This window comes from Salmo salar, chromosome ssa09, assembly GCF_905237065.1.
Source record: "Salmo salar chromosome ssa09, Ssal_v3.1, whole genome shotgun sequence".
Taxonomy (NCBI): Eukaryota; Metazoa; Chordata; class Actinopteri; order Salmoniformes; family Salmonidae; genus Salmo; species Salmo salar.
Genome location: NC_059450.1, coordinates 130,797,749 through 130,815,132, shown reverse-complemented (window position 1 = coordinate 130,815,132; position 17,384 = coordinate 130,797,749). Strand labels below are relative to the sequence as shown.

Below are 17,384 nucleotides of genomic sequence, written 5' to 3'. Positions count from 1 at the left end.
TCAACTTGGTGTCTTTCCCCCCACTTCACTATCAGGGGCTGTGGACACCTTCACCCTCATTCACCATGACCTGGAGATCTCCACCAACCCTGTGCAGTATGCTATGATCCTGGACATCGTCAACAACCTACTGCTGCACGTTGAGCCCAAACGCAAGGTAAGGAGATGCCTCAACATCTGACTAGGCAGTGTTTTGTCCTATAGCATTTGCAACTGTATATGGGGCAAATCCTAACTTCCACTCAAGTCGAATTTTCACTTAGTCATGTATTGAGGTCAGTAGGAGACTAAGTGAAAATTGTACTTGAGTGGAATTTCAGATTCACCCCTACTGTATGATTGCTGAGGTCTCTGCACTGTACAAGTCCCTATGCGTCCCAAATGGCATGATATTCCCTATGTAGTGCATTACTTTTGACCAGGGTTCTAAATAGTAAAAAGAGGGAATAGCGCCATTTGGGATGCCTCGTGTCCTACCCTTTGACCATGTTGTGTGTGGGCTCTGTCCTCAGGAGCACAGTGAGAAGAAGCAGCGAGTGCGTTTCCAGCTGGAGATCTCCAGTAACCCAGAGGAGCAGCGCAGCAGCATTCTACACCTGCAGGAGGCCGTCAGGCAGCACGTGGCCCAGATCAGACGCCTGGAGAAACAGATCTACTCCAATATCAGGGTGAGCCATTGGACGGACTGACTCACACTCTTCTCATAGGCCCTGTGTGGCGAGGCAATGGCTGATTTCAGCACTGTTACTTGTGAGGTGAAAACCAAAGGTGAAGGTAATTCCTCTAGTTTACTTCATCCAATTAAAATCTAGAGAGGGATTAAAACGCATCCCTGAGTTACGAACCCCAAAGCACTGAAATATCTACTTGAGTGTATTTGACCTGTGTGGTGTGACCCCTCCAGGCCCAGCCTGAGGATCTGAGAGGAGATGAGCTGTCAGAGATCAACGTGAGGCTGCAGAACCAGCTCAATCAGGAGAAGACTGACATGCAGATGAAGAGTGAGGAGCTCAACATCCTCATCAGGTCTGCCCAACACCGCCACAGACACACCATTCAATGCGAAGTCAAACTACCGAACACTGTCACCACACACACCATCTTTTCAATGCCTAGGAAAACTAGTCGGCCAACCATGGGAAGTTCTGAGATACTTCCTAAGAATACTGACTCATCCTCTCCTGTGTTCTTCCCTGCATGTCACTCTCTGCTCCCAGATGTTTTAAAGACTTCCAGCTGCAGAGGACCAATAAACTGGAGCTGCGTAAGCCGCCGGAGGACGTGAGTGTGGTTCGCAGGACAGAGATCTGCTTTGCCCAGGCCCGCTGGTGTCTCACTGAGGAGGATGGACAGCTGGGCATCGCTGAGCTGGAGCTGCAGAGGTTCATGTACAGCAAGGTGGGCAGGGAGTATATTTTGATACTGTGCTTCGGCTAGAGAGCTGGGCCAATATTCACAAAAAGTCTCAGATTAGGAGTGCTGAAATAGGATCTGTTTTGCCTTTTAGATGATAAGATATGGACAAGGGGTACCTGATCCTAGATTAGTACTCTTACTCTGAGACGCTTTATGAATGCGGGCCCTGATGTTGATGCTAAACATCTGTTAAACTGTCTCCTTCCACAGCTGAACAAGTCAGACGACACAGCAGAGCATCTCCTGGAACTGGGCTGGTTCACCATGAACAACCTGCTCCCCAACGCTGCATACAAGGTCAGGAAATGATGCTTATCTCTGACCTTTTCTTTGGTAAGGGCAGTCAACAGCTCATTTTTACTACCGGTGGAGCTATGAACCTGTGAAGCTTACAAATATTGCCTCTTAAAGGGATCTCTGATAGTACAAGCCTTTTTGTTCAGTTTTTCAGTCTTTTGTCAGAAACAAGAAGTTTCTATCTCCTGCTGTTACTGATCCAATGATTCCAGGTCCTATTGCACCCAAACTGTGCTCACAAAGACCTCTAAAGCAGTGTTTACTTGTGTTGATAACTCTCTACTTGGTTTCCTATGTGCAGCATGTGAGGGTATGTATGGTGCTGGTACAGTAACTGGGTGTTCATGTCACGGTTGTTGACACCATCATGCTCATCATCCAGTCAGCATCACGGAAATCTCTCAGAATATAATGTATGTGTCCCAAATGGCACCCTATTCCCAACATAGTCCACTACTTTTGACCAGAGGCCTTGGTTAATAGTATTGCATTATTCATGGTATAGCGTGCCATTTGGGACGTATCCTTTGTTATTCAACATTGCATGTCCACCATGGGACTGGGTCATTCCAATGCCCACCTCCAGTCCTTCCTCTTATTGCGTGCTCCTCACTGCATTTGCACCATCATCTGAATGTTTTACGGTACCATGTCTTACGTCACTGTGTATGTCAGGTTTGTTTTCCAAATGTTTTCCTGTTCATATGGGAGGAAATATCCGTATAGCTGTGAATTTATTCATTTATCCTCCTGCTCACCATTCATGCTGTATGGACACATTTCAGATACATTTTCTTGTCTTTACAGAATATGCTGTATTCTGAATTCAATTGGTTTCCTAAATGACATTAAATATATTTTGGGGAATCAGCAGTTAGGAGCATGGCATTATTCCAGTGGTTATTTTGGCTGCGTCCTGAATGACACCGTATTCCCTATATAGTGCACTACTTTTGGGGCCATTTGGGATGCAGCCTCTGTGTTGTGAGTTTTAACTTCATGAAACCTGTCTCCTAGGTGGTGTTGCGTCCTCAGAGCCCGTGTCAGTCTGGCCGTCAGTTTGCCCTGCGCATCTTCAGTAAGGTCCGCCCCCCAGTGGGAGGCATCTCAGTCAAGGAGCACTTTGAGGTGAGGAGGAAGCATGTGATCATAACATTAGAGATGTGTTAACGTGTGTGATCATAACATTAGAGATGTTAACGTGTGTGATCATAACATTAGAGATGTGTTAACGTGTGTGATCATAACATTAGAGATGTTAACGTGTGTGATCATAACATTAGAGATGTGTTAACGTGTGTGATCATAACATTAGAGATGTGTTAACGTGTGTGATCATAACATTAGAGATGTGTTATTGTGTGTGATCATAACATTAGAGATGTTAACATGTGTGTGATCATAACATTAGAGATGTTAACGTGTGTGATCATAACATTAGAGATGTGTTAACGTGTGTGATCATAACATTAGAGATGTGTTAACGTGTGTGATCATAACATTAGAGATGTGTTAACGTGTGTGATCATAACATTAGAGATGTTAACGTGTGTGATCATAACATTAGAGATGTGTTAACGTGTGTGATCATAACATTAGAGATGTGTTAACGTGTGTGATCATAACATTAGAGATGTGTTAACGTGTGTGATCATAACATTAGAGATGTGTTAACGTGTGTGATCATAACATTAGAGATGTGTTAACGTGTGTGATCATAACATTAGAGATGTGTTAACGTGTGTGTGTGATCATAACATTAGAGATGTTAACGTGTGTGTGTGATCATAACATTAGAGATGTGTTAACGTGTGTGTGTGATCATAACATTAGAGATGTGTTATTGTGTGTGATCATAACATTAGAGATGTTAACGTGTGTGTGATCATAACATTAGAGATGTTAACGTGTGTGATCATAACATTAGAGATGTGTTAACGTGTGTGATCATAACATTAGAGATGTGTTAACGTGTGTGATCATAACATTAGAGATGTGTTAACGTGTGTGATCATAACATTAGAGATGTGTTATTGTGTGTGATCATAACATTAGAGATGTTAACGTGTGTGTGATCATAACATTAGAGATGTTAACGTGTGTGATCATAACATTAGAGATGTGTTAACGTGTGTGATCATAACATTAGAGATGTGTTAACGTGTGTGATCATAACATTAGAGATGTTAACGTGTGTGATCATAACATTAGAGATGTTAACGTGTGTGATCATAACATTAGAGATGTGTTAACGTGTGTGATCATAACATTAGAGATGTTAACGTGTGTGATCATAACATTAGAGATGTGTTAACGTGTGTGTGTGATCATAACATTAGAGATGTGTTAACGTGTGTGTGTGATCATAACATTAGAGATGTGTTAACGTGTGTGTGTGATCATAACATTAGAGATGTGTTAACGTGTGTGTGTGATCATAACATTAGAGATGTGTTAACGTGTGTGATCATAACATTAGAGATGTTAACGTGTGTGATCATAACATTAGAGATGTGTTAACGTGTGTGATCATAACATTAGAGATGTGTTAACGTGTGTGTGTGATCATAACATTAGAGATGTGTTAACGTGTGTGTGTGATCATAACATTAGAGATGTGTTAACGTGTGTGTGTGATCATAACATTAGAGATGTGTTAACGTGTGTGTGTGATCATAACATTAGAGATGTGTTAACGTGTGTGTGTGTGATCATAACATTAGAGATGTGTTAACGTGTGTGTGTGATCATAACATTAGAGATGTGTTAACGTGTGTGTGTGATCATAACATTAGAGATGTGTTAACGTGTGTGTGTGATCATAACATTAGAGATGTGTTAACGTGTGTGTGTGATCATAACATTAGAGATGTGTTAACGTGTGTGATCATAACATTAGATGTGTTAACGTGTGTGATCATAACATTAGAGATGTTAACGTGTGTGATCATAACATTAGAGATGTGTTAACGTGTGTGTGTGATCATAACATTAGAGATGTGTTAACGTGTGTGATCATAACATTAGAGATGTGTTAACGTGTGTGATCATAACATTAGAGATGTGTTAACGTGTGTGATCATAACATTAGAGATGTGTTAACGTGTGTGTGTGATCATAACATTAGAGATGTGTTAACGTGTGTGATCATAACATTAGAGATGTGTTAACGTGTGTGTGTGATCATAACATTAGAGATGTGTTAACGTGTGTGTGTGATCATAACATTAGAGATGTGTTAACGTGTGTGATCATAACATTAGAGATGTGTTAACGTGTGTGATCATAACATTAGAGATGTGTTAACGTGTGTGTGTGATCATAACATTAGAGATGTGTTAACGTGTGTGTGTGATCATAACCTTTTTAATTATGAAAGCATTGGGAGCATACAGGTAGATGTTGTTTCTCTGTTGTAATGTTTGTGTCGCCAGGTGAACGTGGTTCCTCTCACCATCCAGCTCATGTACCAGTTCTTCAAAAGGATGATGGGATTCTTCTTCCCAGGAAGGAACGTGGAGGAGGAGGAAGTTGCTGATGAGGAGGACAAGTCCCGAATGGTCACTACTGGTGTGTATTGCCTCTACCTGCTAGCATCCTGTCCGGGGGGAGTACATCAAGCTACAGAAACAGAAGATGGGTGCCTGCCCTATGGACCATTCTGACTCGGACAAGGCTTACTTACTTACCAGTTATTGACGTGCAGCCGTTATGCTGTACTATATACGTTCACTTACCCTCAAGTCTCCCTCCATCCTCTACATGTTGACCAGCCTGAAATCCACACCGCTCTCCACCCAACCAATCAATATTAGTTTCCTTTATTGTTGCCAGCTCTTCAATGCCACACATGGTATTGGATTGGTAGTTGCTGTGTCACCCTTGGTGGCTATTAATAGCCTGGGTCTACTGTGACCTTGAGGGCTGTGTGAGACGGTGCATCCCACATGGCAACCTATTCCCTACATAGTGCACTATGACCCTGGTCAAAAGTAGTGCACTATAAAGGGAATAGGGTGCCTTATTGGACATTTTGGAGAGTTACAGGAGTATAGGGTGTGGACTCTGAGGGGTGGTGGAGTCATTCAGAGGCCGTGGTGCTGCTGCTGTCTTTCTTGCACTCACATCCACACTTGTTTTTCTTCCTGGCACTGGTTCTACTGATTGCGGCTATTTCAAAGAAGGGTGTAGCACTACAATTACTATGTTATGTGGTTGTTTTTCCTATTACACTTAGTTGAATGCACTGACTTGTAAATCGCTCTGGATAAGAGTGTCCGCTAAATGACTAATGTAAATTGGATCTCAGGCATGCCTGTCATCAAGCCTCGGCAGCTCTCGGAGGACACCATGGGGGTCATGGGCCCCAGCAAAGGGGTCACCCAGGGCTTGAACCGAACCTCTGGGGTCAGGAGGTCCTTCCGAAAGGCTGTTGAGGTATTTGTTGTTTTTTTAATTAGAAAATATCTATCTTTGTGTTGATGTATCCCCAATGTTCATACAACCGTACTACGCTGCCACCCAGCTACATCTGCTGGGGTAATTGGCTCGTTGTTTTCACAAGCACTTCCCAACTTTCTCGTTATATACTTTTTTTGACCAGCACTCTATGGGCCTTGTTTAAAAGTAGTGAACTATGATGAGTATTTAGGGTGCCATTTCAGACGCAGCCTTCTTCCATACTGTATTGAAACCGAAGTATGTCTTATTTCCCTACCTAGCATCCTGTAGATGACATCGACAAGATGAAGGAGAGAGCAGCCATGAATAACTCCTTCATCTACATCAAGATCCCCCAGGTTCCCCTGTGTGTCAGCTATAAGGTATGTGTCACCATGTTCTGAAGTTAAGGGTACCAAAATTCCGCACATTTTCCAGAAATTTTCCCGGTTGGATAATTCCCGGATTTCTTCCAACTGGGATTTCTGGAATTCTGGAAATGTACCAGAGGTTTTGTGGATTTTGCAACTAGCTAAAGAACGGTACTCAATGCTTTGATTCAAGCCAGTTATTGATTCTATATACATGTCAGTGAGTTCATAAATAAACATTCCCCTCGAAGAGAGATGTTTAATCTCACTCAGCCATTATTAGATGAAGAGAGATGTTTAATCTCACTCAGCCATTATTAGATGAAGAGAGATGTTTAATCTCACTCAGCCATTATTAGATGAAGAGAGATGTTTACGCTCACTCAGCCATTATTAGATGAAGAGAGATGTTTAATCTCACTCAGCCATTATTAGATGAAGAGAGATGTTTAATCTCACTCAGCCATTATTAGATGAAGAGAGATGTTTACGCTCACTCAGCCATTATTAGATGAAGAGAGATGTTTACGCTCACTCAGCCATTATTAGATGAAGAGAGATGTTTACGCTCACTCAGCCATTATTAGATGAAGAGAGATGTTTACGCTCACTCAGCCATTATTAGATGAAGAGAGACGTTTACGCTCACTCAGCCATTATTAGATGAAGAGAGATGTTTACGCTCACTCAGCCATTATTAGATGAAGAGAGACGTTTACGCTCACTCAGCCATTATTAGATGAAGAGAGATGTTTAATCTCACTCAGCCATTATTAGATGAAGAGAGATGTTTAATCTCACTCAGCCATTATTAGATGAAGAGAGATGTTTAATCTCACTCAGCCATTATTAGATGAAGAGAGATGTTTACGCTCACTCAGCCATTATTAGATGAAGAGAGATGTTTACGCTCACTCAGCCATTATTAGATGAAGAGAGATGTTTACGCTCACTCAGCCATTATTAGATGAAGAGAGATGTTTACGCTCACTCAGCCATTATTAGATGAAGAGAGATGTTTACGCTCACTCAGCCATTATTAGATGAAGAGAGACGTTTACGCTCACTCAGCCATTATTAGATGAAGAGAGACGTTTAATCTCACTCAGCCATTATTAGATGAAGAGAGATGTTTAATCTCACTCAGCCATTATTAGATGAAGAGAGATGTTTAATCTCACTCAGCCATTATTAGATGAAGAGAGATGTTTACGCTCACTCAGCCATTATTAGATGAAGAGAGATGTTTACGCTCACTCAGCCATTATTAGATGAAGAGAGATGTTTACGCTCACTCAGCCATTATTAGATGAAGAGAGATGTTTACGCTCACTCAGCCATTATTAGATGAAGAGAGATGTTTACGCTCACTCAGCCATTATTAGATGAAGAGAGATGTTTACGCTCACTCAGCCATTATTAGATGAAGAGAGATGTTTACGCTCACTCAGCCATTATTAGATGAAGAGAGATGTCATCATGATTCTGTGTTGACCCCATACCAGGTCACATGTTTTGTTCTCAGACTGGAAAAAATAGCTCAACGTCTGGTGTGTTGTCATGTGTTTTATCTGTTTGTATATGTAAACCTTCTCACACTGTTGGCTTGTTTGTGACTTGGACGTCGTTTTTAATCCGACGATTTTTCAATTTCATGTCTTCAGGGATTTGCAAAATAATCGTTATTTTCCAATGACTGCATTGTCTTGCCTTCCAGATTACATAATCCCATATCTGATTTGAGTAAATGTTTAATAAATCTAAATGTTTAATATTGAAAATGTAATATTGGTGTATGAATATGTAATATCATTAAACGGGAGATAAATGAACACAGACATGTAAAGAAGGTATGATTATTGTAGAAGTATATGAACAACTGCTGTACTTTTTAGCTCCCATACAATGCAGTTACATTATGGATTTTGTGCTTGTGTGTCCACATAGGGAGAGAAAAGCAGTGTTGACTGGAAGGATCTGAACCTGGTTCTACCTTGTCTGGAGTACCACAACAACACGTGGACCTGGCTGGACTTTGCCATGGCTGTTAAGAGGGACAGCAGGAAAGCACTGGTAGCACAGGTACTGCACTGAACCCTGTCCCGCTTATTACTAACCCAACCATTGTGGGGTGAAGTTCGCCTAGATACAGATCTAGGATCAGCCTCCCCTTCCCCTTGATCATTAGTTGGGGAAATGACAAACTAACCCAGAGTCAGCATATAGTGGCAACTTCATCCTACTCCGTACTGCACAGAACCCTGGCCTCTCTCATTACCAACACGGTCATGTCCTACAGTAGCAGTTTGATGGCAAAATGGCACTTCTACCATCATGACGTTCCAAGCTGCCAAAATGCCAATCCCTGCCTAAAGCTGTCACAATATAGAACTATGTATAGGTTAATTCAGTCATATGTCCTATATTTCTAATTTGTTCCTTTTCACATCCATAGACGATAAAGGACTTCTTGAACCATATGTTATTTCATATTTTGTCCTCCCCTCCCTCTCTGTGTAGATGATAAAGGAGAAGCTGCGTCTGAAGCCAGCGTCGGGCTCTGACTCTCGGAGCAAGGCATTTGAGGGGAAGTCAGACAGTAGCATGCAGCAGCAGCAGGAGGAGGATGAGAAGGCCCGACTCCTCATCGGTCTCAGCAGCTCAGACAAGAGCTCCAGCAAGAAGAGCATCTTCAGCCGACGCAAGTGACCCATAGGCCTACATACACTGAACCGGTACTGTACTGGACCACTGCGCTCTAGTCTATGGAAGTGTCCCAAATGGCACCCTATACCCCACATAGTGAACTACTTTCGAACAGGGCCCTATGGTTCCTGGTCAGAAGTAGTGTACTGTATAGAGAATAGGGTGCCATTTGGGATGCAATCTATGGCAGCTACAGTAGCACACACCCAGCCCAGGGAATCATGGAGAGGTCAATGTCTTTACTGGCGTATTATCTGATGACACTTGACCTGGTCAAATACTGTATGCTCTGGTGTGAAGACAGAGGTAGCAGGTCATTATGGGGAACAGACTGAGAATAAAACACACCCTGTTCTTTCTTACCTGGAGGGGGACAAACTACGTCTTGCGAGCCAAGTCCGGCACGCCAGCCAATGAAATATGGCCCACGATGGCTGAAATTATTATTTTAATTTAACTACTCCAGGCGATATTTGAACATATAAAACTAAATAGAAAGTATGTAAGAATTCTCTCTCAACTGCTGTCCAATGAAGCATGTATTTTCATGTATGACCAGGGCCCATATTCAATGTGTCTGAGTAGGGGTGCTGATCTAGGATCATATCCCCTCCTGTCCATATAATTGTATTTGTTATGATCTAGAAGTCACAACTGATCCTAGATCAGCACTCTTTTTCTAAGAGGTGTTATGGATACGGGGCCCACTTCTCTGCTAAAAACATACCAGGGTCTTATTGACCAAATGTATCTTTGTTTTGTTGTTTTTTGTGCCATGTAGTAAACATTTCATTTTCATTCAATGCATCACGCATGGTCCTGAACTTTCACAATGAGCTGCCTATACTTGTTGCATTAATAGCATGACTGGGGTGATGGGTGTTTTTTTAGTTTCACTGTCTGCTCATTTCCCCTGTAAATCATTTAGAACATTTCATAGTTTATATGTTGACTGACTCTCAAATGGCACCCTCTTCCCTATATAGTTAACTACTTTAGAGGATAGGATGCTGAAGTACTGCACTATATAGTGGATAGGATGCCATTTAAGATGCAGCTAATGTGATTTGAGAGCATCGTTTCCTGCTGGTTCAGGAATACTGTATCCTCAAGCAAATGTAAATCGGGTAGATTGTAAAACATTTTGATCTCAAATGAAAGCACCTTGACAACCATAGAAATGCTGTCTGTTGCAACAGTTAGAAATACCTGATTCACTAGTACTGTAATGATATATTCTAGCCTTATGCTTTTATTATAGTGTTGGGATTTTACTCAAGTCTGTATGATACTGTCACACTGATTGGAAAGTGCATCCCTGTAAAAGAACACAAATGTATAATTTGGTACCCTGCATGAGACTTCTCCAACAACATATATGCCACAGCAGACTTAAGTTTTATACTGCAGTTCCTAAACATATCTGTGCGATATATCACAACCGAGCAGCAAAAATATGTTCTTGTTTTCTATTTTATGGCAGTTATTCTGACAGCTTTGATAGTCTCAGCAAAAATAATTTTGTTGCAGCTTGTCTTGATAATGTTTTGAAATTTTAACACTACAGCACTTTTTAAGCAAAGTATTTTCAGATATTTTTGTAACCATGGTTATTTCTTTTCAATCACAACTGTACCTACACCTACTGAGCTTGTTATTCAGTTACAGCTTCCTTCAAGTGCAAGATGTCAAATATTTCTGTCAAAATATTTCAAGAAAAATTGATTATAGCTCAATGAAATGAGCACCATATATGTAACTAAATGTTTGTCAATAAAATAGTTGTTTTAATGTCTCTTATAGCTGAATGTATCATGTATGTTCTCAGGAGGTCACTACACTGTCAATTTAGAATGTATCTCCTAATTATAAATAGATGTATGATTGCGTAACAGAAATGTTATGAGTGGCTGATTTATCATTTCATCTGACAGCGTTAACTGGAGCGGAATTTCGCCTTCTGTAGAATACCATCGAATGTGATGTTATCAGTTCGTCTCTCGATAATGATCAGACCCACCCTGCGCGCTGTTCAGTCATGGCGGGTCAGGAATGTGCGCTCGATGCTTTACAAGGCATTGTAAGCACTAGCGGTTCTGGGGGAGTATGAAATCATTTTTACATAACACATTTTTGCTATCGTTCTTTTTTTACATCCGTTATTAGATTGTGGCAACGCGGAACACTAATTTAACCCACACATTTACTAGAGGGACGGCTTTAGGCGGAACACAACAGTATCGTAACACATGCAAAACGATATGACAACAATAACGTCTAATGTAACTGGCCCCTCTAACAGTACAACTGGCCCCAGCTTGGCCCCCCAGTTGAAATGGTCTAGAACCGCCACTGATTGTAAGACAATGTTAAAACTAACCAATTGGAAAATAATGATGTGGGGTTGATCGAGGTTTACCAAGCAATGTGATGGGCAGCAACTCAAGTAAACACAAGGTAAGAGGTCTTCAGACGTAGTCTACACCGATCTATGAAGTTATCAGGTTTGATCACGTTTATTTAGACCGCTTGCGCAGTATACTGCTTAAGCCTACAAATCTATGGTCTGTTCCACATACGTGATGCATTTATATCTTTATATAGTAGGCTAGCCGCTAGCTCGCAACTATAGTGGCGTTTAGAAACACGTGAGTTCAGCGAATATAAACCGGTGATGAGCACCTTACTTTGAACAGTTGCTTATGAATATGCATCGGAATAGTAAACAGATTAATGAAATGTATATGTAAACTGAACTGTTTATAAATACAATTTTAAGTAAATATTTTACAAATACATTTCAGGGGCACGTGGAGCTGGCCAATATGATATGAGTGCACTGAACTGTTTTTAATGCAAAGCGCCTACGGGTCCTTGGGGAGTTCTATTAAAAGGGACGGGGGAGTGGCTCGCTGTGGCTGCTGGGAAATTCTCGTGTCTGGAGTAGAATGGACTAAAAGTAATTAAAAACAGACTGGACTTTGAGATAATCTACATGAAAATAGAATTAATGAGAAATACAGGATCTGTGTGTCCCCACAGGACGGTTAAGCTAATGTGGCATGAGGTTGTAAGTAACATGAACGTTTCCCAGGACATAGACATCTGATATGGGCAGAAAGCTTAAATTCTTGTTAATCTAGCTGCACTGTCCAATTTACAGTAGCTATTACATCGAAAAAATACCATGCAATTGTTTGAGAGTGCACAATTATGAACTTGAAAATGTATTAATAAACCAATTAGGCACATTTGGGCAGTCTTGATACATTTTGATACCCAAATCTAACTGCCTGTAAAATTTGGGTATGTTATTTTAGGCCCCAAAAAAAGGGGCTGATCTTTAAGAGGTTTTTAATGAATGTCTTCAACAATCGTTTGTTTATGTTGGCACATGTTCATGTGAAATCTCTATCCAATGCTGATTTAGTCCTGCATGACTCTAGTGTGGCATATGCCAGTAAGTAACATCAACAGATGTTTGACATTTGGCTATAGTTACTTGCTACTCACAGCACACCTTGTAATTAGAACCATCACTTATTAGAAAGCCGCTGTCCTCAATGTAGAAACAGGTGCCAAGCCAGGAGAGACGACGCAATCAAGGCTGGCATGGCCTTCTCTCCAATATTGGAATATCCTTTACTGATGGACTTCGCCACCTTGGCCCACCTGTTCTGGCCACACAGGGCATGGTGCTCGGCAGCAGAGCCCCAATCCCTGAGGACCTCCTCCCCCCAGGACACAGCCCTCAGAAGCCTGGCGTGGAGTCAACTCTCCCTGGCTTCATCTCTGTCTTTCTGCCCGAGTTCCCACACCGTACATTTCCTGGGGAAGACGATTTCCAGGTAGTCCTCCTTAACTTCATTTGGATTGAACACCTGGACCACACATGATTTCAATCTTTGATGAAAAAGTTATCTCTTCAGCAGATGTAATGAAATCATTCATTGATAAGCAAACAACCGATAAATCAGTAACTTATTACTTCTTGACTGGATGCTGACTAAGTTATTCTATATGGGGGAATAAATGATATGATGGTCTATCTGGTGTGAAAGCTACCTTGAATGATACTGTTTAATAATATTGCAACATTTGAATCTCACTCTCTCTCCATGACATTTAGATCCTGGGCTTCATAGCCAAAGGCTCCTTTGGTCCTATCTTGAAAGTAAAGGACAGGTCGAAGGAGAAGATTTATGCAGTTAAGGTGAATCTCCTCAGCCTCCTGCCACATCACATTTAACCAGCACTATATTTCATGTGACATCTACACACATCTAGTGTATTCTATTCCTACCCTTCATTTTATTGTATTTATTGTGTTGCTCTACAGGTTTTACCCAAGTCTGAGATACTGAAGCATGGGGTCCTGGAACAGTCAAAGGAGGAGGTCATCATTCAGGTAGGTCACACTCCAGGATGACCTGTAAGGCTGCTATCCTAGCTTAGCTCCTGGCTTAGTTTAGGGATAACATGCTGGAAACAATGACTCACTGAGCTCTAACAATGACTATGACAATTATCCCGATGAGCTTCTATGCAACAACAAACATGGTCCCATGGAGCTTTTGCTAAACAAAAATAAAATAAAACCATTTGCCATCGTTGAAGATACCTGGTTACATTCAGATCCCTCCTAAATCACATTTAGTTATACTGAGTGTCTTTGCTGACATCCACACTATTGCGGTGTGTGTTGCCTGTTGCGTTGCAGCGGCAGCTCAGCCACCCATTCCTCCACAATCTGCAGGACTGCTGGCAGACCCAGCGCCACCTCTTCATTAGTGAGTGACTAAAGTGATATAGCTAGATCCTTATTTATCCGCTCCTCTCTTTACCCTCCCTGTGTCTCACATAGGAACTTCCCACTGGGCACAGACGTCAGTTCAACGTCTATTCCACGTTGGTTCAACCTCATTCCATTGAAATTACGTGGAAACAACGTTGATTCAACCAGTGTGTGCCCAATGGGTTGTCTCGCTCTCCCTAGCAGGAGTGTCAACTATGGCATTATCTGGCCTTTCTGCTATTTACTGTTGTCTCCTCAGTCTGAGCCCCATGACTCGTCTGAAGAATTATACTGCCATCTACTGAGATTTCAGTGTGTATCACACAGTCCTGTGGCCTCTGAACCGAATTTCACTTCCTTTAGATTTTTTAATAACACCCTTATTAGTGGATAAAGGCATGTTTGAGTTCATTTGTGTCTCTCACTGACACTTAGCTCCTTCCCCAACATCAGCCCTTTCCCCTCCTACGCTTCCCCCAGCCTTAAAAACACTTGCAACTGTGTGACTTCTGACAAATTAATTGTTTTCTCCTATTGCTTCTCTCCTCCACTGCTCCTTCCTTTTCAAGTGCTTGTGTTTCAGCAGGGGTCATCTACTCCCAGCCCTGGATCAGTGTACTGTACATAGCCTTTTTATGTACTAAGATGGATCATTGTGTGTGACTGTGTCTGTCTTCCCACAGTGTGTGAGTACTGCAGTACTGGAGACCTGTACACCTACTGGATACTGAAGGGCCAGTTTGGGGATGATGAGGCTCGGGTGTTCGCTGCAGAGCTAGGCTGTGCTTTGGGTGAGTGTCCCTCAAGTGTATATACACAATATAGTTCTCCAAAAATGTGTATGAGATCATTGTTTAAGTTTCACCTTTACTTATTATAATGGGTGAGTCTGATCGGTAGGTTTCCTTCACGACTTTGGGATCATGCATAGGGATGTGAAGGTATGAACGTTTGTTTTCATCATGAACATTATTCTCTGTACATAACTAACGTATTTTTGCTACTAAATGACTCATATTTATAACTTCACTGGAAAGTTAATATCATCTGATTATTCTGGATTTTTTAGATGGAGAATGTCCTTCTGTCTGACCAAGGTAATGCTGGCTTAAATAATATATTCATATATATGCCATTTAGTAGACACTTTTATCCAAAGCAGTTTACAGTACAGTCATGCATGCGTAGCACATGGGGATATGTGAAACGTACTCCTCAGCCTTAAGTGTCCTGCTTGCGTCGTCTCATTAGCTAGCTTTTGAGGTGGCGCGATCGGCTAAGACGCTTGAGGGAGGACGGTCACGTGTATTTATTGAGGCAGAGATCCCGAGTTCGCACCGGGTATCGGCCGAATCGGGAGGAAGTTGTACTCGCTAAGCAAGCAGCGTGACGTTCTTTACACATGCATACATTTGACGTATGGTTTAGTTTACTTGCTACTGCATATTAGACAACACTAGAGGGCCTTATAATACAGTGGACACTTCAGTATTGTTGTTGTTGGGAATATTCTCAAAGATATCATTTTTATAGTGAAAGTAGTTTAAGCTTCATATTAGTCAGGTAGAATAACCGGAATTGGATTTGTAAAGTACTGTATGTAAAATACGGCTGTATCTGTTTGATGCAGGTCATCTGCGTTTAGCTGACTTTGGACTTTCTCGTCGTCTTGAGCAGGGCGCAAGAGCATTTACAATTTGTGGGACAATCCAATACATGGGTGAGATTCTTGGGATCAGGCAAAGTTAATGGTCACTACACATGAAGCACCTATTATAATCTCACTGGGATGGTCCTCTGTCTAAACAGCTCCTGAAGTCCTGAGTGGGGGTCCCTACAGCCATGCTGCTGATTGGTGGTCTCTCGGCGTTCTGTTGTTCTCAATGGTGACTGGAAAGGTGCGGTCATCACCACAGTTCATCTTAATTAAATGAATATGTAATAGTTGTTACAAAGGTTGTATTTCTTCTTCTTTTAGTCTGTCCTGTCATGCAAATCTAAATGCTAGTCTAGAGATGTTGTTGGTGATAATTCTGTCATCTCCATAGTTCCCTGTGCCTCCAGAGCCAGACCACTGCAACATGCTGAGAAAGGTCAGAGACTGCCCATACTCCATACCCAAGACCTTCAGGCCTGCACTAGCCCTTCTGCTCACGGAGGTCAGAAGTCATCTGTAGTAGGATTGTCTCAGAATATCAACAACAAATTCTCAATGCTCTTCTGTTTTTCTCCATCCTGTTTGTGACTCCAGCTCCTATGCAAGAACCCAGCCAATCGCCTGCATAGCCTGGAGCGCTTCAAAAGGCAGATGTTTTTCGATGGCACTTCCTTTGACTCTCAGCTACTACAGAAGAGACCTGTTGAATTAATTCTTGAACTGAAGAACCATCCTGATCGTCCAGTCAAAGCCATGCGGGGCCTGTCTATGGACTACTTCCAGAACTTTGACTGTGACATCCTCCACTCCCCTACCAGCCCCACTGACCTGTCACCTACCTTGGCCAACATTGACCTGAGCCAGGCTCTGGCTACAGCTCAGGGTTGTAGTGAATGAGATGTGCCTGTTCTACTTTGCCTCAATACTGCCTGCAAATTAATGGAAACATTTGATATATACAGTGAGGGGAAAAAGTATTTGATCCCCTGCTGATTTGTACGTTTGCCCACTGACAAAGAAATGATCAGTCTATAATTTTAATGGTAGGTTTATTTGAACAGTGAGAGACAGAATAACAACAAAAAAAATCCAGAAAAACACATTTCAAAAATGTTATAAAATGATTTGCATTTTAATGAGGGAAATAAGTATTTGATCCCTCTGCAAAACATGACTTAGTACTTGGTGGCAAAACCCTTGTTGGCAATCAGAGGTCAGACGTTTCTTGTAGTTGGCCACCAGGTTTGCACACATCTCAGGAGGGATTTTGTCCCACTCCTCTTTGCAGATCTTCTCCAAGTCATTAAGGTTTCGAGGCTGACGTTTGACAACTCAATCCTTCAGCTCTCTCCACAGTTTTTCTATGGGATTAATTTCTGGAGACTGGCTAGGCCACTCCCTGGCTGAGGGAAGGAGGTTCTCACCCAAGATTTAACGGTACATGGCCACGTCCGTCGTCCCTTTGATGCGGTGAAGTTGTTCTGTCCCCTTAGCAGAAAAACACCCCCAAAGCATAATGTTTCCACCTCCATGTTTGAAGGTGGGGATGGTGTTCGTGGGGTCATAGGCAGCATTCCTCCTCCTCCTCCAAACACGGCGAGTTGAGTTGATGCCAATGAGCTCCATTTTGGTCTCATCTGACCACAACACTTTCACCCAGTTGTCCTCTGAATCATTCAGATGTTCATTGGCAAACTTCAGA

At 41.9% G+C, this 17,384-nt stretch overlaps 2 protein-coding genes across 11 annotated transcripts in view; both read left to right on the top strand.

Annotated features, from left to right (window-relative positions):
- The window catches only part of LOC106612784 (protein KIAA0100), a 36,727-nt gene extending 25,702 nt beyond the window's left edge, over nucleotides 1-11,025 (top strand). For 5 of the 7 annotated variants that reach the window (XM_045724619.1, XM_014214267.2, XM_014214266.2 and 2 more), the window contains exons 29-40: nucleotides 36-157; nucleotides 513-668; nucleotides 905-1,026; nucleotides 1,218-1,398; nucleotides 1,627-1,713; nucleotides 2,015-2,023; nucleotides 2,731-2,841; nucleotides 5,148-5,283; nucleotides 6,023-6,150; nucleotides 6,435-6,536; nucleotides 8,472-8,606; nucleotides 9,045-11,025. In XM_045724619.1, coding sequence (XP_045580575.1) covers nucleotides 36-157; nucleotides 513-668; nucleotides 905-1,026; nucleotides 1,218-1,398; nucleotides 1,627-1,713; nucleotides 2,015-2,023; nucleotides 2,731-2,841; nucleotides 5,148-5,283; nucleotides 6,023-6,150; nucleotides 6,435-6,536; nucleotides 8,472-8,606; nucleotides 9,045-9,233 — 1,478 coding nt within the window. In that variant the 3' untranslated portion in view covers nucleotides 9,234-11,025. The remainder of the gene's footprint in view (nucleotides 1-35; nucleotides 158-512; nucleotides 669-904; nucleotides 1,027-1,217; nucleotides 1,399-1,626; nucleotides 1,714-2,014; nucleotides 2,024-2,730; nucleotides 2,842-5,147; nucleotides 5,284-6,022; nucleotides 6,151-6,434; nucleotides 6,537-8,471; nucleotides 8,607-9,044) is intronic. The other 2 variants (XM_014214263.2, XM_014214269.2) reach the window with 1 other exon arrangement.
- A 410-nt stretch (nucleotides 11,026-11,435) lies between these two features.
- LOC106612787 (ribosomal protein S6 kinase-related protein) lies at nucleotides 11,436-16,745 on the top strand. Of its 4 annotated transcripts, none has more exons than XM_014214276.2 (12): nucleotides 11,436-11,687; nucleotides 12,800-13,078; nucleotides 13,360-13,443; nucleotides 13,570-13,638; nucleotides 13,951-14,020; nucleotides 14,709-14,816; nucleotides 14,926-14,966; nucleotides 15,095-15,122; nucleotides 15,656-15,745; nucleotides 15,835-15,923; nucleotides 16,074-16,184; nucleotides 16,277-16,742. In XM_014214276.2, exons 1-12 carry the CDS (start codon nucleotides 11,661-11,663, stop codon nucleotides 16,577-16,579), a joined length of 1,299 nt encoding a protein of 432 aa, XP_014069751.1. In that variant the 5' UTR covers nucleotides 11,436-11,660; the 3' UTR covers nucleotides 16,580-16,742. The 4 variants fall into 4 exon arrangements, with proteins under 4 accessions (XP_014069751.1, XP_014069750.1, XP_014069748.1 ...); XM_014214275.2 differs by lacking the exon at nucleotides 11,436-11,687 and adding an exon at nucleotides 12,113-12,300 and having other exon boundaries at nucleotides 13,987-14,020; nucleotides 16,277-16,745; XM_014214273.2 differs by lacking the exon at nucleotides 11,436-11,687 and adding an exon at nucleotides 12,113-12,300 and having other exon boundaries at nucleotides 16,277-16,744.
- Nucleotides 16,746-17,384: the final 639 nt, after the last annotated feature.

Coding starts and splice junctions, on each gene's coding strand:
- LOC106612787 (XM_014214273.2), top strand. CDS start 12,226: ATGAAAATAGAATTAATGAGAAATACAGGATCTGTGTGTCCCCACAGG. Junction 14,817..14,925: donor AGAGCTAGGCTGTGCTTTGG/GTGAGTGTCCCT, acceptor TCTGATCGGTAG/GTTTCCTTCACGACTTTGGG. Junction 15,924..16,073: donor TCTCAATGGTGACTGGAAAG/GTGCGGTCATCA, acceptor TCATCTCCATAG/TTCCCTGTGCCTCCAGAGCC.